Source organism: Abramis brama (genome assembly GCF_963993115.1).
Source record: "Abramis brama genome assembly, chromosome: 19".
Taxonomy (NCBI): domain Eukaryota; kingdom Metazoa; phylum Chordata; class Actinopteri; order Cypriniformes; family Leuciscidae; genus Abramis; species Abramis brama.
Window position 1 is genome coordinate 14,202,908 of NC_139981.1, and position 26,076 is coordinate 14,228,983.

At 41.4% G+C, this 26,076-nt stretch overlaps 1 protein-coding gene across 1 annotated transcript in view; it reads left to right on the forward strand.

Annotated features, from left to right (window-relative positions):
- Positions 1 to 20,414, forward strand: part of bcl11aa (BCL11 transcription factor A a) — a 52,862-nt gene extending 32,448 nt beyond the window's left edge. The window contains exon 3 of the mRNA XM_084093197.1: positions 15,106 to 20,414. Within this exon, the coding sequence (XP_083949323.1) occupies positions 15,106 to 17,174 (2,069 nt within the window). The 3' untranslated portion in view covers positions 17,175 to 20,414. The remainder of the gene's footprint in view (positions 1 to 15,105) is intronic.
- Positions 20,415 to 26,076: the final 5,662 nt, after the last annotated feature.

A 26,076-nucleotide genomic window follows, 5' to 3' on the forward strand; every position in this document is an offset into this window, starting at 1 on the left:
AACTTAAAAGATACTTTAAAAATGGTTTCAACTGTATTTGTCCATAGGCAATTGGACCCCATTGGACCCCATTGACAATCATTGTATGAACAAAAAACACCAAGACACTTCAGCTGCCTTGTTTTGTGTTACTGGATAATATGAAGTCATACAAGTTTGGAAAAAGTGTACTTTAGATGGCAGGGAATTCCTATTTGGCTTCAGATGAGTCACCAATTTATTATAAATTTAGCTGTATTTATGAGAAGCTTTAAATGAACATGTAATTTCCTGGTATACGCTACAGTATTACGGCCCAGGCCGGCAAAACATACGTCTCCAGGGAGAGAGAGAGTGAGTGAGAGCAGACCCAGTGCGTACGAGCGATTGAGATGAGGGGCAGCTTTGGAGGCCGACCGCACTCTCACCAGCCGGCCATGCGCCAGTCGGGAGGAATGCAACAGCACTGCCTTGGCCGCTCTTGAAACAGTGCTCTGTTTGTGTGTGGCCTCGTGTCCCAGCTGAGCTCGATAGATGTGCTGAGAGCTCCTTCTTAAAGGCATGAATGTCACATGTTCTCCCCAGACCCGGTGGACATGTCACACAGCTTGGGGAGGCAGTCAGGAGGGTGGTGTGATGTATCAGGTCAGCCGGAGTTCTGTTGGGTTTGGTGTCCTCGAGCCCAGAAAAGTTTTATCAAGTTTTACATCTTCACCCGTTTTCACCCCAACACTCACGTCTCTGGTATTAGTCGCTGTGGTTTCTACGCCAAATTTGAGGCATGTATGTTATGGCTACGCTGAGAGCGAATCGGGGGCTTGCTGGAGAGTGAGTCACAGAGTTCCTTTGGGAATGAGATAGGGAGTGTTTGTTAGCTTTGACATGGTTGCTGGGTTTCGCTCTCTCTGGCCTTGGCTGACATTACCTCTAGTTCTTGCCCCGGCAGATCCAGCCCGTTCGTCCTGCCCGCCCCCCTCCTCCAGGCCGTACCGAAAGCTGAGAAAGGTAGGATCAACAAAGAAACCCAGATAGCGAATGCTGAGGGGATTCTGGGAGTGGAGCGCAAAGACAAAAACAGGTCGGGAGAGACGTGAGAACAGGAATTCCACTGAAACCTGAAATGGCTTCAACGGAAAAGCCGAGGTTATTTATGTGATCGCACTCGAGGCTATTTTCCAGGAGGGTGCCATCCTGCTGTAGCCTGTTTAGCAGCGATAGGCCACACACTATTAGCATCCGAGTCCTACTGGTATGAGGCCGGGTGAATTTATGTGAATAGCAATTTAATCTTCTGGTTTTAATGGGATATAAAACCCCTTCCCGGACAACTGCCCTCTAATAGGTCTTAAAAGTTGTTTGTTGGTGTTGAGATGGGGGTAATTAGTAGACCCATAGCTTTGGGAGAGGGCGTCGGTGGTCGGGCACTGGCTCTTCCCGCGCAGCCGGCCGATCTTTTGGGCCTGGCTAAAAGGCGCTGGCCACTCCTCGAAGGGAAACATTTGGAGGGCTTGTGACCGCTGCGCTCAAGGGGGTGGAAGGGAAATGAATGGCACAGCACTTAGAGTATCTCTGATGGGAGCATTAGCCACATTAGACTGCTCTCAAAATGCCCTAATGGAGCACTCACACTCCAGCACGCACACACCACTAAAAAAAGGATTGCAAATAGTTTTCTGGAACTTTTTAATGTGTGATTTATATATTTCTGTAATTTGCCAGTTGCCCTCTCCCTTGCCTCTTAAGTAAGATAAAAAATGAAACCAGGGCGGTCGGTAATTTCTCTGGACGAGATTGATGATAAGAGAAAGCGGTAAAGCAAAGGGATCTTCAACACCTCTCAATCTCCTTACATGCCCTGTCTTTAAATCCACTCCTGCACAAAGAGCCTCTACATACTCTTGTCCGTAGCTTCCTCTTTTTCTTTCCCGTTCTGCTTTGCCGTGTGAGGAGCTACTGTGGGCTTCCTTTAAAGGCGGTGTGTATGTGTTTTGGGGGTGTTTGTTTGGCGCTAGTGGCGGGGCCTTGGTGTTTGTGTAAATGTCAGAGGCTGTGTCGTTATTGACTGCTCTGTAACGGCTGTGTGCCTCTGTGTTCTCCTACACAACTAGCCCCAGGCGGCCTGCTGCTGCAATACTGCCTTTCTTCTGACGTTCATCAAACTGCTGCTTCTCTCTCTCCCTTTCCCATTTTCTCCCTCCCAACCCCTGCTAGCCTCTCGCTTACTTTCCCGCTCTCTGGATATGTTCTTTTTAGGGCAGTGCCCAGTAGATGTGTGCTTGTCCACTCTGAATAATTTAGAGAAATTTTTGTCCTCTTGTCAGACACAGGCTTGAGCCGTGAGGCAGAGTGAGTGATCTATCTGTTTGGACCTTCTCTCATCTCTTTATTTTCACCAAGCCTCACCAAGCCTCACCAACGCAGACTTCTCACTGTGTTCTAACAAAGTCTCAAATGTTTTTTTTTTCTTCTTCTTTTGGATACACTTTTTATCACAGTTCATGTTTGTGAATTTACAAAAGTAAATACAGTGTAAATTTAACGAACTGTTTAATGAACTGTATCTTATTATATTATGTATTTATTTTTGTAACCCCCCCCCCCCCCCAGAATATGATTTGGAATTGAGTGCAAACACGTTTGCTTGTGTGATATTGTTAAAATATATATATTTAAAAATAATATTTTAAAGTATGACATCGAGGCACTAGCATGCATATTCTTTAAAATACATTTTGCAGAATTATACTTAATAACTTAAATAGCTTTTTTAAACTCATTAATTAAAATAATTATTCCCCAAAACCACACAGTTTCCTTTGGTTAATTGGTCTAAAGAAAAAAAAAAAAAGTTATGGATGTGATTTTTATGTGCATTTCAAAGTTGCCATGTGGACGCTGCATGGGGAGTTTTTCTCTGCTATTGATTTGAGTATTAGCTTGTGTTAGCGTAGAAGCTAGCTACAGTCAGATCTCAGGGGTTTACCCATGTGTTACTCATGAACACACACAGGCTCCTCACACCTCTCTCTGCATGTCTGTCAGCTCTTGTAGTGCAAGGGTCAGTGGCTCCAGGAGGGAGTTATGTGAATAAACTTTTTTATGGCTCTCTCACCCCCCTTACTGCCACCAGAATCATTGAGGGGATTTTACTGTTGACGAGTATATATCTGTGTTAAAAAAATATTTGTATTGATTGTAGCTCTTGGTTGAATATATTTGAAGACTATTTTCTGATACTGAGGAAAAATGCTGAGATGAAATGAGATAAAGTTGTATAACTGGCTAAAGCCTGTATGGTTTCTGTGTGTTTCCAGTCACCATGTTTATGTGCACATCATTTTACATATTCTGATTAAGGCTTTTTTTTCTGAAAAATATAATTACAGTTATTTTTCTGGTGCTGTTAAAATGCTGATTTTAGTACGTTTGCACAGTAATTAAATCAATTCTCACCCAGTTCTCCTACAAAAGTGAAAAAAAAAAAAAAGTAGCTCTTGAGACTAATTTTCTATTCTAATGTTCTCGATATTCTATTTTATGTCAGAATCCGGCTCACAGTCCCATATGCCCCATTTCCTTTTCTCTTACTTTCTCTTTCTCTCTTCATCTTTCCTTGTTGTTTTGAGAGCTCTGGGCATCTGTGAGGAAGAAAGCGGCCTCTTGGTGAGGTGAGGTGTGCGTTAGATTGTGAATGTGTGTGCTTATGAGAAAGGGTCAGTCTTGCTGAGGTTTCTTCTCCGGAGACTGCAGAGCAAAAAGGGCTCTGACTTACAGGTTTAACTTTTCCTTTTGTTCTTTTTTTCTCTCTTTCTCCATCATCAACTCCCTCCTCTCCTTTCTGAACCCCTAAGGTTGAGTCAGTGCAGACCTGCAGCCAGATAGTGGAGAAAAAAAGAAAAAAAACATTTCCAAAGATAGTCTGGGCTGGGAAAAACAAACACCTGAACAGCCCCCTGGTGACGATGGACAAATGAAAAAGAGCAAAAGAGAGAGATACCAGAGACGGTATAAAGGAGAGGAGATGTACGAGAGAAATCGCAATGTTTAATATGGTGGATGTAGGAGTGAGAGTCCTGCGTTTTAGTTTAAAAGGCCAATCGGTTTGTAGAATTGCCTGTAGAGTGAACATGCAAATTTACCTGAACTAGGCCTGTCACAATATCAGATTTTCAATTTAAAAAATAAAAATAAATAATGCTATCAGTCAAATTAATCTTTAACTTCATTTTGTGTTCTATCTAACTTTTTTGAGTGCGTATAATGTGTCACTTTCGTTTGTCATCTTTGATGACATGATTTTGTGTGACAGTAGTAGCTACACAGTGCATCATCATCATCATCATCATATTCTACTTCTTTTTTGCACTTTATACCCAGCATTAAGGTGCAATACTGCCACCTACTACTAAGTCAACTAGATAAGTTCTGGCATTGGATTATTTATGATGTTACCTTATGTATTAGTATTAACAAAATATCAATAGCAAAGGTTTTTTTTTTTTTTTTTTGCATTATTTAAGCAAAAGAAGCTAAAGATTTTAAATGAAATATTGAAATGAAATCCATTCAGATAAATTAGAGCTGTACTTGTATGCCTATTGCTAACATAGAAAATAATGGCTTGTTAGAGGCAAAGTGTTTGTGTTTAATGCATGTGTGTCTTTCCAAGTGCGTGAGGCCAGTACCTGGTGTTTGCTGAGCTTTATGATAGTATAAGGCTGATGAGTGATCTTCTGTGGCCGCCAGCTGCTGCTGCTGTCTGCTCTGGTCTGCATGTCCCTGCACATCCCCGTTCTCTCCATGTATATGTGTGTGTGTGTTTTGCGTACAGGTGACCGCTGACCTATTGCGTGTGAAGGAACAGGAAAAAATTACCCCTCTGAATTTATGTGAACACCTCCCATCACAAGTGTCAGCATTTGTGTGGCTGTAGGTTTATCTGAGCATAGAGGTTCAAAGGGGATAAATGCGGAGAAAATGCAGAATAAGAACCTTAAAAAAACCCAACTGGAAGCTTTTCGGATACTGTACTTTATATACACTGTACCACAGTGACAGAGCCGAAGGTAGCTGAATAATTAATGAAGTACAAGCGAACAGACTTCCAGCTGTTCAGCCACCGTAGGACACGCTATTCATAAATGTTTGAATGTCCTATAAGAAAATATATTCAAATTGAAAAAGCACAAAAAAGCCTTAATGGAAATATGAATTGCCCAAGTTGAATACGATGGGGGACAGAAAGGGCGAAAACGCTGAGCGAAGTGCAATTATGTGAAAGCAAATGTTATGGAGCCTCAGAACTGGCTTTGGTCCTCTAATTAAAATGGCTGAAAATGTTTTGACAGTGTCTGAAGCCATGCCCCGGGCCCCAGCTCTGCGCAGCTCCAATTTCTCTTCCTTACAGATGCAGCGATACATTTATGCAGAACGTGCTGTGAATATCTCACTCACCCCCACCTCCTCCCCTCTATTTCATTCCCTCGTTCTCTCTGGCTCTGAGAGAGACAATGAAGAAAAGAGGTCTCCATGATCTGCGCTTCAGAGGCTGCAGCTGAAGCCCCGTCCGTGCGCATTGTTATAGGAATGATCTGTGTGTTTGTGCAACACTGATGCCGTTTTGGTGTTTGTGCCGGTTAAATGAGTGCTAAGGCTTAATTAGTACTCAGCCATATTGAGAAGTATATTTCAGAATATGCATTTTTGTAAATCTTTGGGGATACCTCAGACTGAAATCTATTTTATAACAATAATTCCAATAATAATGACTTTTTTCTGCAGTAATTATTTTGGGCACACAGCCTGTGTTCCTCACAGGATTAAATGAATCTGGGTTTAATTAATTGATGCATTTGGAGCATATAGTAGTTTGCACATTGATTAATTAGGCTATTTATGACAATGAACATCACTCTCTGTTTCCATTCCTCTACAGTCTTGTCATTCTTTCTAGGGTCCCAGATATGTGTGTGCGTATCTGGATGCAGGTTAGCCTGGTATTTGTTTCTGAGCATTTTTTTTTCTTTCTCCTTAGCTTAAAAAAAGAAAAAGAGCAAAGCACACAACCTTCCTATGCTGTAATTTGTGCTCTCTATAATTTTGACATTTTGGTTTTGGGTTAAGAGTAGTCTACAGTTGCTACCATCAGCAGTGAGGTTTTCTCCTCACAAGAGAGAGAGAGAGAGAGCGAGCGAGGATGCGCGCATGGTTTTACGCTCTGACGGTTATATAAAGATTTGGCCATTTAATTACAATCATAAACACAGTTTAAGAGGCTCTGACTGTATTATTAAAATTATGTTTATGAGGTTATGCAGGAATTCATTTTTAAACAGTCCATTCCAGCGTCTATGGAAGCCTGATTCGCACATCCAAAGTGCAGGAGCGGTCGGAGCAGCAGTTACAATAATCCGGGTGACGGAACAACGTTTTTGTTCATTGTTCACGGGTGTCTTCGCCAAGAGTTCTCCATCTGTCCCTCTGGGGCTTCTGCTCTCCAGGCATGTTCCCCAGTGGTAAAGCGGATCCCCAGCACAGCTCCTGGGCTGCTTCTGCATGAAGTCATCATCGGGGTACACGCTCTCCCTACATTCACATCCATAAGCAGAGTAATGTTTGACTGCTGAGTTAGTGCTTTATAGAGAAAAGGTTTCACTGGGGTTGTTAAGTCTGCATATATATGGAGCATTTAAACACTTTTGGTCACTTAAGTCAGGTGTATGAATGTCATTTGTATTAATAACAAACCAAGTGACACCTGCAAACACATGATGCTTTTTTTTCTCCAAAACTTCACTTCACTATTTAAAGACATGTTTGCAGTTACTTTTAATTAAATGGACTCTAAATGAGAGAACGGACTTTGTACATCCTATAATAAACAAGTTCATACAATATTTTTGTTGTGATAAATATACACAATTTTACAGTTCAAAAGTTTGGGGATGGTAAGATAGATATATATATATATATATATATATATATATATATATATATATATATATATATATATATATATATATATATATATATATATATATATATATATATATTAAAATACAAAACATATGTGTGTCACAAGATGTCACAAGATCAAGTGTCAAGTGTCACAAGATCAGAAATCATTCAGATTTTCTGCTCGAGAAACATTTCTTATTATCTTCAGTGTTGAATACAGTTTAAAAACGACTTTTTTTTGTGGAAACCATGATACCCTTTTTTAGGATTCTTTGATGAAAAATAGCTCAAGAGGACAGCAGTCATTTGAAATATAAATTATTTGTAACAAATGTCTTTACTGTCACTTTTAATTAATTTAATGTGTCTTTGATGAATAAAAGTTTTAAAAATGAAATATTTGAAAAAACTTTACTGACCCCAAACTTTTGAATGGTGTATATTTATCCTTTAAAACATAAACTGCTTTGGGCTGTATGTTTAAAAAAAAGAAAAATGCCAAAAAAAAATGTTATGTCGTATAGTGAATATGTGTGTGTGACAAGCAGAGAAGCACAGTGTCACAGCAGGGAAGTCGAACTCTCTGGCGCACAGTATTTATATTTCTCCCCAGCAAAAGTCAAACCAACTACGACACATGTGCACGTGTGTCACATGCGCAAATATACATTTATACACACATATAAAGTCCTGATTGGCCTCCTCGCCAAAACAATACCGCTTTCATATCCCGGTTCTTTAAAAGCATTGGGGGGTAATTGTGTTTTGTCTTCGTTCTTGTGTGGCAGATTGTAGAGCAGTGCCTAATGACACACCGAGAGGATTGTGAAATTAGCCTCATTGTTGCTCTTAAATACTGAAATCAGCTTCTTGTATTCAGCAATAACTGTATACGCGCACGCGGTACGGTCGGTCCCGAGCAGCCGGGTTTGATTTGACTGGCTTGAGAGGGAAACGTATGCCACTCTCTGCAGTTATCATTAGCTGGGCAGGCCCTGTTTAGCCGTGTGTATTTCTGATTGGAGGGGACACGTCTCTCCTCGCTGTAATAATGATAAGGAGAGGGGAATCAGGTGTGTGGAAATCTCTCCTGCTCTTAATTGCGTTTGCTTGTCCGGCAGGCAGGCAGACGGGATACATGATGGTGTACATTGGAATGAGTTGATGCTGGGATTACTTGCATAATGTGGAAAGGGAATTCCAGCAGGATTTTTTATTTTAAACCCCCCCCTCCGGATGATTGACCATCACAACATTCCTTATAAATGCTATAGTGCTGCAAGTGTCACAGATTTTAAGACGAGTTTATTTCTTAACTCCACACATAGATAATAGTTTCTGTGTCATCTCAGTATTTCTTTTAATTAAGTCTTTTTTCCCCCTCTCTGTCTATTTGCAAATAAGTGCAAATAAAGGGCACATTACATCTCATTGTTTAAATATTACTCTGCGTTCTTTTGGCAAGGCGGAGAGAAATGCATAATGTTTGGGTTTGGAGGACACACAGTGTGAGAAGTGTCTCAGAGTCTTTTGCAGGATTTTTATGCACTTCCTCTGTCCAGCTTTGTCAGTGAACAAGTGTTGGTCAAACAGGCCTTTGTTTGTGGCCAGTCACTCGGCACACCACAAAGAGTCTGGAACCGGACAAAGAGGCAAGTGTGTGAGAGCGGTGCTGGGCCGACCCGACCAGACTGCTTGGAGGAATACTGATACAAGCCAGAGGCACACATGACCTAAACACAGACACTCATTAGAAACTTCACTCTGGTCAGATTTACAAACATTTTCTTTTCTTTTTTTATTGTGTTTTTAGATATTTGGTATGTATTCAAAATGAAATATTTTTGGGAGATTCACATGTCCTGCAGTGTGAACTTGTAAAAAGTATTTTAAACAGTATTTTGCTATGTGTGTGTTTAATATTTGTACTTTTACAAATTCATTTGTTACACTGCAAGGCAATTAAAATGATCTAGCAAATGCAAAAAAGTTGTGAAAAACTTCAAAAGAATTTGGGACCAGTAACCAAATTTTAGATGTACACCACCATTTAAAAAGTTTGGGTTCAATAAGATATTTTTTGTTTAGCAAGGACATTAAATTGATCAAAAGTGACAGTAAAGGCATTAGTAATGTTACAGTTTTTTTTGCTTTAAATAAATGCTGTTATTTTTAACTTTATTCTCATTAAATAATCCTGAAAAAGTATAAAAAAATTCACAAAAATATTAAGCAGTACAACTGTTTTTAATCAGCATTAGAATGATTTCTGAAGGATCATGTATCACTGAAGACTGAACAAAACTAATAATAATTGTGAAATAATATTTCACAATATTACTGTTTTTACTGTATTTTTGATCAAAGAGACTTCTTTCAAAAACATTTAAAAAACACACCAACCCCAAGCTTTTGAATGGCGGTAGTGTATTCTTTATAATGTACGTTTATATGAATTTCAACCCAAAATACTTATTAAAAAGTTTGACATTGATTGATTTATAAAATTTATTGTATTTGTTGTAAACAGGATTCATATGCATTGTGCTTAATTTACTTTATGAAAATGTAATATGAAAATTGTAATTTCATAATTTTGAGACTTGAGCAGGTGCAGAGGTGAAGGGACACCTCAAACACAAATATATGCAGAGGCTCTTGAAAGCATAAGCCGCTGATAAAATTCAAAAATGATATTACATGGCATTGTCCTTTCCCCCCCTGCATTCAGTAATCCTGTTACTGCATTGTTGCATTACTTCAATTACCATTATCTCTGAGAGCTGTCTTAACACAATCGTCAAGGACAAAACAAAAGGAGCCGCAGTCTCGGCTAGTGACAGCAGTGAAGCTGTCGAGATGGAAGGCTGAGAGTACAGCTCGTGAAATGCCAGCAACTGTCCAAATGACCTGCGCTTTCGCATGTAGGAGGTTTTGAATTGCTCTACGCAAGTGCGTTCATATCCGGTGCTTTTGTTTGCCGTGGACGCCGTTTGTGTTGTGTGTGAGTGTGTGAGTGAGGGGGGTGGTTTTTAGTGGTGGGAGGAAGAACAATGGATGAATCTGCATGTCGGGGATATTGGGCTGCCCGAGCTGTTTTAATCTGGCATTCATCTTAGTCTGCCAGCGCCATCGATCCAGACGGCACACATAGAAATGCACCCCGCTCTCTTAACAAAGCCAACTGTAGACATTACTCCAAATATACACGCTCTCCATCTATACGTGTCAGTCATCCATGTGTGTCAGTCAAGATAAATCCATTGGTAATGCTCGTTTCATGCACTTAGCAGTATTTAACTGTATTTTAATGGAATTGGTATGACGGTAAAACAATTTTTCATTTGTAAATGCGCTTGTGTAACTAACACAATGCCTTTTGAACACCGACAAACAGGTTACGCGTGTGCGTTCGAGTGCACTTTTGCAATATTATTCGACTGACCTGTCCCCTAGGCGGATTTTATACATTCTGCACCCCAGACGAGCTGTCTGAAATTTGCGCAAGTCATAACTTGACACTTTTTGGTTATTTTTGCACTGTAAAGCTATCTGTTTGGTGTGCTACAGTTTTCCTGTGCAAGATGCAGGACTCAGCAAGGGGGGGATTGGGTGGATGGGGGGCTCACAACATATTTCCTTCCTCCTCGTCTCCGGTTACACCATGGGCACCAGTCACTCTCTGCCAAGCCATCACCGCTCTGTAATACAGCCTTACTTTTTGTCAAGATCATTTAATGTGGCTTTATCTAACTGCAGTTTAATGCGTGTGTGTGCGTGTGTGTGTGTGTGCCGATTTAGCTGGATTAGTCGGTCCTGTGAGGATGTGGTTGGCAGTTTTGGGGGGGGGTGTTGTTCTTGTTTTCCCGTGGCTCTGTGCTGTAACATTGCTCTGACATTTCCCTGTGTAAAAACTGCCAGCAATGCACTGAGTGCTCGCATCCGTCTGTAAGTAGCCATGCCGCTGCCAGCTCCCGCAGACCAGTCCAACAACTGTCACCGGCAGTCTCTGCCTCCAACGCTACGTCTTGCCAGCTTGTCCGGACTGACCCGCTTTTGCTGCAAATTGGAGAGCTTTCTAATTAACTGAGGAATCGGTGAAAATTAGAGCAAGGCCCTTTTCCGACTTCTCTTAAGTGTTTAGAGTGTCAAGGCACAGATTATCATTACATTTAGCAAGCTTGCGCACCCAGCGGTGGCCACGTAAGTTGCACACATTAAACAGCTGAGAACCCACAAGTCCCTCGTCTGCTTTTATTGCTCATCCATCCCGAATGCTCAGCTCTCGACTTCCCGTCTCAAAAAGACAGTCAATGATGCAAAGAATACTCTTTCATCTCTCTTGAGAAAATTAAAATTAGACCAAAAGGAGGGGGAGGCTAATTTCTTTGGCAGGCTGCTGCTTTTAATTCCACCCAGTAAAATCTTCAGAGTCTAATAGCAGATTATTGGAGCACCTGTCGGTGGTTCGCCGACTCCTGTCATCGGAACAGATTGTGACAGTTTTGTCAGAAGAAGAACCTGGCTGCGAGCGTGCCAAGCACGATGCCCGCATGGCACACGCCGGTGCCTGTGAGAGGCACGCCAGTCAATAATACTGCAGCCTGCGTGAAGCTATCAATTATTGCCGCAATTATTTGTCTAGTTGGATATTCAAAATGTCATGTGAAAAAGATGATTACATATTCCGCTGAGCGTTGCCATGTGTAATGAAATGAAGTCGGCCCTTGTTAAACATGGAGATGCGGTAACCTGTCCTTCAGAGATCCCCATGGCTGGTGAGGAGATGCCGAATCCTCAAAGTCTATTTAAAGACTCGAACCTTCCGTAGACCCGGTTTCGAAAGCGAATCGGGTTTTGTGTTCGACATGAGGCAAATTAAAACTCTCTCTCCAACTCGACAACAACAGATAGCCATTATGGTTGTAGCTGTGTGACGGGAGTGAAAAATACCCTTTGCATGATAATACAAAAATGTATACTAGGTTAAACCCTCTGCAGGTGGCAGCAATTAAATGTAATTTCTGCAGATTGTAATGATCCATAATTTAGCTGGCCTTTGCATCAACCCCCCTGTTATAAAGTAGTGTGCAGTCTTGATTTGGTGCAGGGCTTTCAGCTGTTGGTCATGAGTGAGATTGTCAGGAGGTGCTCGTGGGTGGCAGGGCCACAGATCAGCAATGTGCTGTTATTTTTCTCTCTATTTACACCAACCGTCACCTCCCTCACTGCCCATCTCTCTCAGCTGAAAGCTGGCATGTGATATTGTCACCATTGCTCTTTTGTTCTGGGACCTTGGATTATTTTTTTTTTTAAATGTCTGTCAAATCTGATTTTATTTTGAGGTCTGAATGGCTTTGTCTTTAGCACATACCAGGGCTATATGCAGTTTCTGGTGGTATTTGGAAAGATTTAGATTTTGGCCTTTTAAATGTGTATGGTTTGTTACCTTTAATTCATAACTTCTCAAAATAGACAAACGTACTAATTATGGTGCACTTGCTTGTGGGTGATATGTCATAGTTTTTAAATTATATTTGAATAAGAAAGTTCAAATTTTGTTAAAGAGTACACAAAGAGTACATTTTGAGTGTGTACAAGCACACTTTTTTGAGTACTTCTGTTAAATATCTCATAATAAATTTCATATTATTCAATATATATATTATATCGTCCCTTTAAATTCTCAGTGAGAGACAAGCAAGTTCAATTGTCTTAATTGTCTAAATAGAGAGGATATTTTGTTTAAAAGTGGGTGATTTTCAAAATGTACACTTTAATTAGAATAATGATAATGCTAACTGATATTCAGTATATTTTGAGTAAAAGAGAGCATTACGGTGGTGTTACTGAGAGGGCTCAAGTTGGCAAAGTTTTGGGAAACACTGGTAAACATCACCATCTGTTATATTATTTTTTAGCTTCACTCATGTCATTCCTAACATGCAGCCATTCCTAAACACTATCATTTATTTGTTACACACCTTGCTCATCATGTAGGTGTGTGTATTCGTTGACCATGTTTAAGAAGTGCCAAGGCAGAGACAAAATGATGACAGCACAAAAGGGTTCAGCGATGTCCGGAGGTGGCTGTCTGCCCACAACAGAGCCTTCCAGAACCACCCCCATTTGTGTGCATTAACAGGATTATCTGAGAAAACCCACAGTGGCTCTGGCCTGCCTTTCCTCCTCTGAGCAGCAGAAAGGCCTTGCCTCGTTACATGCTTTGCTGGCTATTGAAGACTTCAGAGAAAGCCCCTCTGAGGAAAACAAACTAGATGAAAGAGTGCACGCTGCCTGTTCGGCACCGTTCAGCACCTCTTTCAGCCTTTCTTCTCGCCATCTCTCCATTTTTTTGCTTTTTTTCCTCTCCCCCTCTTTCTCTCGGGATGGTTGTAAACAGTACATGATAGCAGTTTAGAGACCTCTGGCTTGTGGGGGGAGTTAAATCCATCTCCCTGTCCATTTTTGATGTTTGTTGTTGTGGTTCCTGTGTGGATGATGGCTCTTTTCCTGACCGCTTGACCTTGCGTTTTTGGGAGCGTAGGTAGATATCTGTATCTTGCATATAGCATCCCTTTTAGCGCTGGTAATTTTCAGAGTTCAAACTGTCACTCATTACTTCATGAAAATATCCATTTCATTGCCATTTGTGAGTTAATCGTGTGTTTTTAACTATAGGCATCCTGAACCCGCTGCTTGTTTACCTGTTGAAGATGCAAATGCCATTTTCATCACGTTTTTTTAATTTTATTTAGAAATGTAATCAGTGTAATTATCAAAAATGGTTCTGTAGCTTTTGACAGCTTTTTATCTGGACTACATAAAACATTTAGACAAGCATATTTATGAGAGAGGTGTATGTAAATGAAGATGTTTTTCTTTTTTCTTTTTTAAGTTATAAAAGCATCTCTGGTCATCATTGGGTGTTATTTAATTTACAGAGACCAGGTAATCAAAAATAACAAGGCGTTCACATGTGACTATACTGGGAATACTGTATCAGTTCCTCCAAAATGCAGAAAGAAAAATATTTCATAAATTGGTAACATTGCATCAGGCGTCAGCATAGTGTGTTTAATGTTGAAAGGCTCTTGTTTCCAGCCTCCTTTATTATTTAATCTCCTAAATAAGGTGGCGTAGGAGTCAGAAACATCAAATGAGATTACAAACGCAATGGGAGGAACATCACATGTCACTGTCAAAGTGCCGTTGAAAGTCAATTATTGTTTTAAGTGTTCCTTTGCTGTGACAATTGTCCACATCACAATTTCAGTTGTAAGGGAGGGGATAGTCTCTCTCGTTTTTCTTTTTTTATTCTACCTTCTTTTATTTCCATTTGAAGCTATTTTTGTTTGAAAGCATCTTTTGTGAGATTGCATTTGAAGAGCAGACAATTTATTAAATGGAATTCTAATTTCAAAACAAAAAACAAAGTGTTGTGTGAGGTGTTACAACAAATGTTCTTATTCCCCTCTAGCTTTGCACTGGTTTACAACACCTGAACATTGAGTAATGCAACCTTAAACAGATCCTAACAATGTGTGTGCTTCCTCTGTTGCTCCCTTTACAGGATCTATTACTTTAGTCCTTCCAAATTTTGTTTACTGTATGCTTCCTGTTCATCTGTTTTTGTACATGGATGAAAGCGTTCAGCTTGAGAAAGCAGTATTGTTTGCTTTTACTGCCCGGCTGACAACCACAAAGCAGAAGTGTATCACCCCATGCAAAGACCTGAGCCAAACCCCAACACAGTCTTTCTCTGCTGGAATATCAGTGCTTTGTCTGGTCTTATGTTGTGAAAAGCTCTGCTCCACTGGGTTCTGGCCTGTACTGCTGTTTGGGAGCATGTTTATAATAAGACCTGTGTTTACTGTTATGTGATACTTACTTTAGCCTGCTGAGGGGCTAAAGCTGTTGAAAGACTGTTAGTATGGGGGGCTGCAAAGGCCCGGGGTCTAGGCAGGTTCATAAATGATTAAGGCCCAATCTGTAGGGTTTTTGTACGTCCAAAATACACCAGGGAGCAACTGAGAAAGGGAATGAGTGTGAACAAACACATGTAGCAGATGTAGAGACCTATTAACCAAATGGTTTTCCTTTAAATTACTTGCAGTTAATGTCTTTGGTACAGTTAGAGAATTAACTCTTCTGTTATGTGTTTTGCAGGTAAAGATGAGCCCAGCAGCTACACTTGCACAACCTGTAAACAGCCGTTCAGCAGTGCCTGGTTTCTGCTGCAACATGCCCAGAACACTCATGGCTTCCGCATCTACCTTGAAAGCGAGCGCGGAAGTCCGCTCACGCCCCGTGTGGGAGCTCCTTCAGGAATGGGCGCAGATTGCTCCTCTCAGCCCCCCTTGCATGGCATCCATCTCCCAGAGGGAAGCCCATTCAACCTGCTGCGGATACCCAACTCTGGACGTGATGGACCTCCTCTCCGAGAGGGTCGGTTTCCCCCTACGCCGCCTCTCTTTAGCCCTCCACCCCGCCATCACTTGGACCCTCATCGCATGGAGCACCTGAGCCCGGAGGAGCTGGCTTTGGCCACCCATCACCCGAGTGCCTTCGACAGGGTGCTGCGCCTCAACCCCATACCCATGGATCCCCCAGCTATGGACTTTTCTCGTAGGTTGAGGGAGCTGGCTGGTAACACCTCAGGGTCAACTCCTCCTCTCTCACCCAACCGTCCCAGCCCTGTGCAACGGCTACTACAACCATTCCAGTCAGGAACCAAGCCACCCTTTCTCTCTAGCCCTCCCCTACCTTCCATGCAGTCCCCCTCTGGCTCCCAGTCCACCCCAACCCCTCTTACTCAACAGCCCAACACGCCCTTGAAGTCCAAGTCTTGTGAGTTCTGTGGGAAGACCTTCAAATTCCAGAGTAATTTAATAGTGCATCGACGCAGTCACACGGGTGAGAAACCGTACAAGTGCCACCTGTGCGACCACGCCTGCACGCAGGCCAGCAAGCTGAAGCGCCACATGAAGACACACATGAATAAGTCATCACCAATGACTGTCAAATCCGATGATGGCTTGTCCACAGCCAGCTCCCCTGAACCGGGAACCAGCGACTTGGTGGGTAGTGCCAGTAATGCCCTCAAGTCTGTGGTAGCCAAATTCAAGAGTGAAAATGATCATCTGATTCCAGAGAATGGAGAGGAAGAAGAGGAAGAGGAAGAGGAGGAGGAGGAAGAAGAGGAGGAGGAAGAGGAAGAGGAGGAAGGAGAGGAAGAGGAGCTGGATAGGGAGAGAGGTAGAAACAACTACCACTTTACCCTCAACGTTGAGGCTACACGTCACCACGAGAACAACGGTGGCCGTCTGGGTGCAGGTGAGGGTGAGGATGGGATCCCGCGCTCGCTGCCTGAGGTTATTCAGGGCATGGGCTTAGCTGCCAGCATGCAGCACTACAGCGAGGCATTTCATCAACACAAGCGAGGAGCTCTAAACTCTGACAATAATGCACATAGGGGCATGTGTGATGAGGACTCTGCTCTGGAATCAGACAGAGTGGACGAGGGCTGTGGCTCAGCTATCAATGGTCGCGGCTCGTCCCCCAGCGAGTCTGCCTCCGTTGGTTTGTCCAAGAAGCTCTTACTGGGCAGTCCTAGCTCACTTAGTCCTTTCTCCAAACGAATCAAGCTGGAGAAAGACTTTGACCTCTCGACCCCTACAATCCCCAACACTGAGAATGTCTATTCTCAGTGGTTGGCTGGCTACGCTGCCTCTCGGCAGCTCAAGGACCCCTTTCTGAATTTTGGGGATTCCAGACAATCGCCTTTCGCCTCGTCTTCAGAGCACTCCTCAGAGAACGGAAGCCTGCGCTTCTCTACGCCACCAGGGGACCTGGATGGTGGCGTCTCGGGCCGCAGCGGGACTGGCAGTGGTGGCAGCACGCCACACCTTGGGGGTCCCGGTCGGCCCAGCTCGAAAGATGGCCGACGCAGTGACACCTGTGAGTTCTGCGGCAAAATATTTAAAAACTGCAGCAATCTGACAGTGCACCGGCGCAGCCACACGGGCGAGAGGCCTTATAAGTGTGATCTCTGCAATTATGCATGTGCTCAGAGCAGCAAGCTAACACGGCACATGAAAACACACGGGCAAGTGGGCAAGGACGTTTACAAATGTGAAATCTGTCAGATGCCTTTTAGTGTGTACAGCACCCTTGAGAAACACATGAAAAAATGGCACAGTGACCGCGCATTGAACAACGAAATTAAAACTGAGTAGCGGTGAAGTGTGGTGACTCACTTGCCTGTTAACAGCGAATAACACCTTACCCCACTCCCACCCTCATCCTTGTAGATTTCCCTGTTTCACTAGTCCAGTGGCGGCTAAGACAACGTGCTTGGCACCACCAGCACACCCTTTTCATTTACCGTTGAATGCATGATCTGTATCGGGGCAATACTATTGCATTGACGCAAACTTGGAGCCTTTCTCTTGTGCAATAATTTACATGTTGTGTACTTTTTCTTTTTTCTTTCCCCTTTTGGAAAATTATGACAGCATGCATGATATATTTTGGCTAATTTTAAAATAAATTGTCCCTGGTTGGTTAGTTGTTTAGTAAATGTGTTGCTGTTTTAACGTTCATTATTTTGAAATGTTTTTCTTTAATTTTATTTTTTTATTTTAAGATCTAAGAAAAAGAAAAGAAAAACAACCATGCTGCATACATTCTGTAATACATATCATGTACAGTTTTGTGTTGTAACATGGAGGACTACAGGCTATTGCTTAACCCTCTTTGGACGGGCTGGATATCGCACTTAAACTAATCTTTCAAAAAGATGTTCTGTCCACATAGGGTTAAAATATTAATTGGCCCCTATTATGGAATAAAAGTAATGACAGCCTTTGAATTTCTTGAAAAGGAAACAGCATTAAGATTTGAATTTGTACTATCATTTGGTAAAACAAACAAAAAGAGTGCCTTGGATATCTTGAAATTGCATTGGTTAATCTCATCTGCTGTAATTCTGGAGTCTCAGCTAGATACTACGTGAGGATTGATTGGATCCTCAAAAGGTTCTTGCATCAAGCACCTGACCGCTACAGTCAACTGTGACTTTAGAGAGAAATAGTAGTAATCAAAAAGCTAAGTAAATTTCTAGTTAATCATCATTAGGTACCTATGTAAAATGTATCTTTCCATTGTGGTTTATGTCCTGGGCATGGCACAAGCAGTATATGGTGTGAGATTCAGTCTTGTTTACTTCTTCTATCTGAAGGTACTGTACTTGGCGGTACTAGTTTTCAATCCACAATCATTTGACTTTTCTGTGTTTGTTCAAGTCTTATCTTCAGTAGCACAACATTTTGACGTTTCTTTGATGACCATTGTTAGTGTGAACGTCCATTGTGAAGGAACACTTGAGGGCATTTGGACCGAACTAATGTAATGTACACTTGAGAATTGGTTATTAAGAAAGCATTGAAATATTTGCAGCTGTCAGTGATGATTAACTATGAATTGCCTACAGGTCTGAGTCAAAATCTTATTTCTTTATTATTGCCTATATCTGAGCTCCCTAAAAGACTAAATGAGCCTGAAAGACCGTCTGAGCGAGAGAGAGAGAGAGAAACAGAGAGAGGGAAAACCATATATGTCACTTTTGTTCCTTTGTTTTATATGAGTTTCACACATAGTGTGGTATAAGTTGACATTCAAGGAGACTCTTTTTCATTGCTGCATTATGACATCAAGGACTTTAGACAACGTTTTTGGTGTTTAGACAGCACCTGCCACTCTGCCCTTCTTTTTGTATTAGACATGCTAATTGGAAGTGTAGTAGTTGAGTATAAATTACAATTGCTTGCTTGTTGGACAACGAAGTGCACTGTTAAAGTTTCCCAGTTTACAGGTATTCACGAGAGGGAAAACTTCCAAAAGAATCGAACATGGTGTCATTATTTAATGTAAAAAGCCAACTCCTCCTCTCACCTCACGAAGATAAAGCCCAACTCCGATATAATATTATTGTGTCAAAGCACACAGTGCTTGACAAAGTACGGACAATTGAAACTTGCTGCTTTCACTGCAAGAACTTTTTTTTGTACAAATCTTTTTTTAAGTATGAAAATAAAATGACTTTTTTAAAAGGTAACATTTCATTATCTTAGGGGAAACTGTATTTAAGTTTGTTGTTTCTCTTTTCCTCTTTGTCTTGGTGGTGTTCAAGACTTGATCACATTATATATAAAATGGGAAAAAATATGTTTTTTTCTGCTTTTTCTTTTTACATCTTGGCTCTTCACAGCTCTTCAGGTCAAACTTGCATTGGGGAAAGGTTTAAGATTATATATAAAATATATAATAGAGAAACTTAAATATAGGAAAATGCACATCATGTCGGTTCCTATGCTAAAACACATTTATGGTCTACTTTCTTCTGTATTTCTAGAATGGTATTTGAATTAAATGTTCACCTAGTGTAGGTACTACAGTATTTATATTGAGGCTTGTATTTTTAACTGTTGCTTGTTCTCTCAAAAGGTATTATTGTACCTTTTTTGGTAGTGGAAAAAAACAACAAGCTGCCACGGTATATTTTTTTAATTTGGCAGGATAATATAGTGCGAATTATTTGTATGTTTAAAAAAAGAAAACGGAAAAAAAAAATCAAATTAAAAAATTAAAGTATGTGGCATTGAACAAAGGAGGCCATTCAATGGTTTCCCTGAGGAGTCTTTTGAGAATGTCCACACTAGCTAAAACAGGTGGTTGTACATATCTTTTTTTCTGTTCTTCTTTTTTAAAATCTCCTCTGCTGCCATTCTGTATGCAGTACAGCAAGCTAATGTTGGGTTGTTCTGTAGTGTGCTTCTGTCTTTTCACCTGTCTCACCTGAATACATTCCAGCATCTTGAAAAAAAGCTAACTTCATATGCAGTAAAATACCAGTAAATAAACAAACAATAAAAAAAAAATCATTCAAATAATCAATGTTTTGCAGGTGTTTTTTTTTTTTTCATTGCCAAATATTAAATGGTGCTTTATATTTAGATTGGGACGACTTTCATATGCAAAGCATATTTAAAAATGAAATGGAACTAAAGGAGCAGCCCACTTAAGTTCATACTCTTTTGTAAATGGCAATGCGGAATATTTTGTTATCAGCCTTTTCTATTCCTGTTATGAGAGCTGTTTGTTGTAACTTGAACTTGAACTTTATCTTTTTCAATGGGAGTCACTATTTATTATTGCTTAAATACTCTGTTCAAAACGGAGACATACAATGGATCCTTTTTTTGTTCGTTCGTTTGTTTTCATTTTTTATTTTATTTTTTAAAGAAAAGAATGACCAAAGGTCATTGACAGACTTGCTTTTTGTTTGTTTCTGGTCTATGTTAAATTTTATTGGAGAAACCACTGTCTGTGTTTTCTGGCAGTTGTCTACATTATCCTGTTCACCAACCAATTTTGTCCCTTTATTGAAAACAATTAATAAAAAAAATTAAAGTATATCTGTGTCTGGTGACAAAGATTTCTCTCTGCATTTTTGTCTTTTAATTTTATATATATAGATATTTTACACGCACACACACGCACACACACACACACGCACACAAACACACACACACACACACACACACACACACACACACACACACACACACACACACACACACACACACATACACACACACACAGCTGAGCATCATACTAAAGCATGATGGTGTTTAACTTTCAATTCCTTGAATTCCACTCTGTGTATGCATATAATAATTAGGAAGGTCGTCTTGAGGTGCTCTACTGCACTCGTGGCACCTCTCCCCTCCCCCCATTTCTTTGCCCGCTACTGTGTGCTTGGTGTGTTCAGCCCTTGGGCGAAGGAGGGCCTTCAGGCTGCTTTGCAGATCTCTGGGGTCATGTGACCAAGTGACTTAAAAAGTGTTACCTTACCAGTTCTTTAGGTCAGAAGAGCAGCTTAGCAGTTTACCACATACACAGCTTATATGCAAGATCACTACTGAATCCGCCTTTATTTCGTATATCTCTTTTATTTTTAATATGCTACAAAAATCAACAAAAGTTAGTTTTGTATAGTGGAATAAGGCCTTGACCACAAACCAAGTTTTTTTTTATAATGATGCACTCTCAAATTTTCTCCTTTGTCTAACACAAATCCATAAAACCAGGCAGAGATGTGTTTCTTTTAGATTTCCCTTCAGCCACTTGTGTTTAGAGAGGCCTATTGTGTTTTGGCAGGTGTGAAAAACGCAAAAACTTCAACCCCTCCCTACCCAATCATTCCCATTTATTCATCTGGCTCTTAAGGACAACATGTCACTCTACTCAAACAATGCTACACTACAGACAGACAAATAAAACAAATCACTGACTTTTCTCTCCACGGCTGATCAACGAATGCTCACATAAACCCCTGTACTTAAGTTTTACAGACTTTAATGCTGTATTTATGATAATTCTGCCATCATGTATGCACCCTCATGTCCCCTGTAGCTTTCTTATGTGGAACAGAAAAGTATGATGTTAGTCTAAATGCCCAAATTGGTCTTTCCAAATACAATGGAAGTGAATGGTGACCATGGCTTTCAAACAATATATGTAAGATTTCCATTGATTAAAACATATTTCAAACTGCTTTATTTATTTTTTTATATGTAAAGCTATATGATTTGGGAAGATCTGTAATTTGGTGTGAAAGTTATATGGACTACTTTCATGCTGCCTTTTTTCCCCGTTTAACAGCTTGGCAGCTCCTGGTCTCCATCCCCTTTCATTGTGTGGAAGCAAGCAGCTTGGACATTATACTAAACTTCTCCTTTTGTGTTCCACGGGTTTGGAACGACATGAGAGTGAGTTCATTTTCAAGAATTTTCCGTTTGGATGAACTGTCCCTGTCATGGCCTGTCAAAAATCAAACTAGCAACTAATACAACAATATATATACAGATAAAAAAAGACAACAAGATCGGAACACTGGCACTGTTATTATGTTCTCACTGTTATAAAAATCCATATGGGCATTACTCACTCAGTATCCCCAGATATTCTTCTTTTCCCTTTTCCCAGCGTTTTGTAGTTCAGAATTCTCCAGTGACTTGGAAAATGTGAGTCTCAAAACACTGAGGTGCATGGTTTGTTTTAGTTTTGTGTCTTTGTGGGCTTGGCCGTGCAAATTGGTCTCCTGATCAAAAGTTCCTTGTGTTTATGGCCCGCTGGCAGGCATTCTGCTCTGGGCTATTCAGCACGAGGTTGCCAGAGAGGACTGTACCGCTGTCTAAACAGAGGTTGACTCAGTTGTTTAAACGTTACACGTTGTCAACTTTTTAGTCGGTTTGAGAGTTTGCGTACCACTAGACACGAATGCCTCATCGCCAATGCCCGTCTTGTGTGTTGAACTAGCTTTGCATCACTTCCTTTACCCCAGCTTGGCTTTGCTCTATTAATCGTGCGGTGTGTGGAGCTGAGTGGGCACAAAGTAAGTGCACCTTAATGGACAATGACCACCTCGCGCCCGCTTTCAAAGTATGTGACAGTTAACCAAGCTTAGATTTACAGCACATCATCTGAACGCAAACTACTTGGCTCTTACAGAACGGCCTCGCACTGCAGTTTACACACAGACACAACTTCCACAACAATTTGATCTCAAGGAGACACAAAACATTGGAGACAATTCCTTACCCTTGGTCAAATGGCATTGGTTAGGAGGTTATGGGAACTAGATTAGCCCTCAGACATCACACCAAGCTCAACCTTTGACCCTGACAGGCCTGCTCAAAGGTTTGTGGGGTCAATTGGTCAAGTGTCATTTTATCCCCATTCCAGTGAGCCATATCTAACATGTTATTCTTCTCTCGCTCTCTCTCTCACACTTTTTTTTAATGGCAGGCTGTCAGGATCTTGGAGTCATTAGAAATGGACACCTGCTTGCTGAATGGGGGTCGAGCAATGCCACAAGAACTTGTATGCTGACTCCAATCTCATTAAAGGTGGAATCAGTCTCTTCATTGTTGTTTTCCCCCCTCAAGCACAGGACAACAGATAGATAGTTAGAAGCAACCATGTGTGTTCTATGATTAGATTTGTGAGGGATAATTAATCACAAATGGTGCAGGGGAGCAAAATACACACACACACACGCACACATGCGCACACACACACACTTAAACAGCAGCAGCATCATTTGAATATTGTTAGTGCTTTAATAAGCTAACTGATTGATCCCAGGTGAACACTTTGTTGTGGAGATTGCAATGCCCTTTAGGTTTGAATAAACAGAGCCCGCAGCCCACACTGAGCCCTGTTTGGAGATAACAGCCTGTTTGAATGAGGCGTGTTGAATTCTTAGAAGGTGTGTCATTTGAACGGCCTGTAACTATGTCACATATGGACTCTCTTTCTTTTTCTCGCCAGTGGCGTGAGGCCCAGGAGAGACGTGTCATTTTTAGAACATACTGTACATACAGTCGAATATACCTTCTGTGAGCATTAATGAAGTTATAGGTTCACATATTTAAAGACACATGAGAAATGACTTTTATTAAGTTGTCACAAAGCCCAATAAAACCCGTCAGTCGCATAATACTTTTAAAGAGGCCAAGAGGTTAGTCATCTGCTTGCGCAAACGGAATGCATTTTCTGCATTTTCTATGCAGATTTTTTGTTTTTGTTGGGAAAACACCAGTGGATTTCTGCAGAATGGATTTAAATGTGTTAATCTGAGCTGAGAGTACTACACATTTATTGATATCACCTTTGATACATTTGGATATAAATTTACTTGAGAAGCACAATTGCATAAGATATCATGACAATAAATAAATAAATAAATAAATAGTAACTAACACACACATACACACACACACACACACACACACACACACACACACACACACACACACCCACACCTCAAGCCTTGAACCTCAGACATCAGATGTTGGAGTTTAGTGTTTGGTGACTTATCCGAGTCCCCTGCCCTTGCATGGTCAACAGAGTGAGTGTGTCATTACCATAAATCTATCAGTGTCTTCCTGTGTGTGTGTGTGTCTCTCTCTTGTCCTCTTTTAGCGCCATGGGGCATGTTGGACTAATGGCTGGCCTTGTTCTCACCCTGGCTGTTTGCTGAGCTGGGAAGGCTAAAGTCTATAGATAGACAAGAGACTTGGAATGCAAGGTGTGGACAACTGAGATAAAGTTAAGACTGTGCGGACTGAAGGGCAGGGTGTGTGTGTGTGTGTGTGTGTGTGTGTGTGTGTGTGTGTGTGAATGGATGGTCTGGAGTGTAAAGGTCAGAGAGTCAAGTTCACTCCCTAAGGAAAAACATTTATAAGTGTGTGTGCTGAAGTTGTATCTGTATTAACTGGCCAGTAATCTGTTTTCCAGTTTGCAAGAGCTTGTCTGTGGTGACAGTCTGTAGTTTCTCTCACAGCCACATATACAACAGCCTTCACCTCTCTTCTCCTCTCCTCTGGGCATCTGGCGCAGGCCTTAATCCCAGCGTAGCCTGATGGTTGAGAGCGAGGCAGTGTGTCCAGGCAGACTGGAGCTAATCTGCGGGAGAAAAAAAAAAAAGCCTGTCCGTGCTGGCTGTTAACACGTCTCGTTTCTGCTCAACTCTGGGAGCTGTGCAGGGTGACCTGGGTTAATTGCAGCTGTAGAGATGAACAGCCTGGGTCACCTTCTCTACGATAGAGATGGGGGGGGGGGGGAAATGAGGTAATCATAGAGGACGGCTGAAGTTGAATCACAGATTTTTTTCAGGGCAGTTCCTAATGGCTGGTAGAGGGCTTTGAAGGGGAGGATGGGACAGGTGTGTGAGGCATTGCTTTATTAACTATGATCCCTTTAAAAGTGGTCAGTCGTAAGTACAGGTGTAAATGGAGTCCAAAACCACATTCTTGAATGAGAAAAAGTTAGGGCAGGACTTGATTTTATCCGTCGGGATTTGATTGGATAGTTGTTGTTTGCTATTGCTGCGTTCTCATGTGAGTGACTGGTTGCACAGAGAAGAGTTGTCATTGCGAGGGGGGAGGATGCATTACTGTATTTGATTAAAGATCACAAGGGCACATAAGACGATCGCAACTTCTGTTTCATACAACAATACCATGTGTCAATGTCGATCTGTCTTGCTTGATCTCTTGTGATCGGATAACATGGGCCGGGGAAGAACAGTGTGGGCAGGATTGAGGCTGTGTTTTGTCTAGTGGTCCTGCTGTTTTGTGTTAAAGTGACCCCCAGTGCAGTCTGTCTACCGCTTAAGCCCGTTTTGACACTCGTTCACATTTGTATCCCCAGAGTTATGCACATACACACAGAGGCATGAACAAGCACACAGAGAAATGTGGCAGGAACACAGTAACCATTTTTCATGTGTTGTAAGCGATTTGAAAAGGCCATTCCATCTTCATTTCACAACTTCATGGTCTCACTGGTATGTTCTCCACGCCGTTTCCCTCTGTCTAAGCACAGCTCTCACTCTTTCTCTCAGTCTTAAGGTGGTGGGGGTGAGAGGTCAGCATGGCAAGGCTGCAGATTAAGTTTCACATGACTGAGCACCTTTGTTGTAGCGGCCCACTAGAAAGGAAGTGTCTTGCATGTCTGAATCCAAGAGGAAGATCGTGCAACTCCTCCCTCTGAGAACTGTGCTGAGATTGGCCACCGTTGCAGCATGCCTACCATACAGCACCCCCCCCCCCCCCCCCCACACACCCCCACCCCCACCAGCCTCACTATGTTTGCTCGTCCGAGGGGGGTGTTTTGAACTCTGCATGCTACACAATCTGGTTGATCTGCAGTGTCTCAGACCCTTTCATGAACTACAATATGTCTGGCCTGACACATGCTGCTGAATGGAAGGGGAGAGCCAGCAAAGGTTGCACTTGAGATTGAAGTCATGTTCAGCCAATCAGTTCTGAACAATGTTCAGTTGCTTTTATAAGAGATTTTTACAAATGTAAAAACTTGAAACCTGAAAGTGCAGACAGGTTATTGTTATTTTGCTATATATTTCACATAAAGTGGTGTTTTTCATCTGCCATTTTTATTTCATAAAATCTGTTATCAAAACATGTGATATGTTACATGTTATTCTCATATTAATATTTAGTAAAAAATTAAATGCTTTTTTTAGGAGATGATCTTATTCAAAGTGAA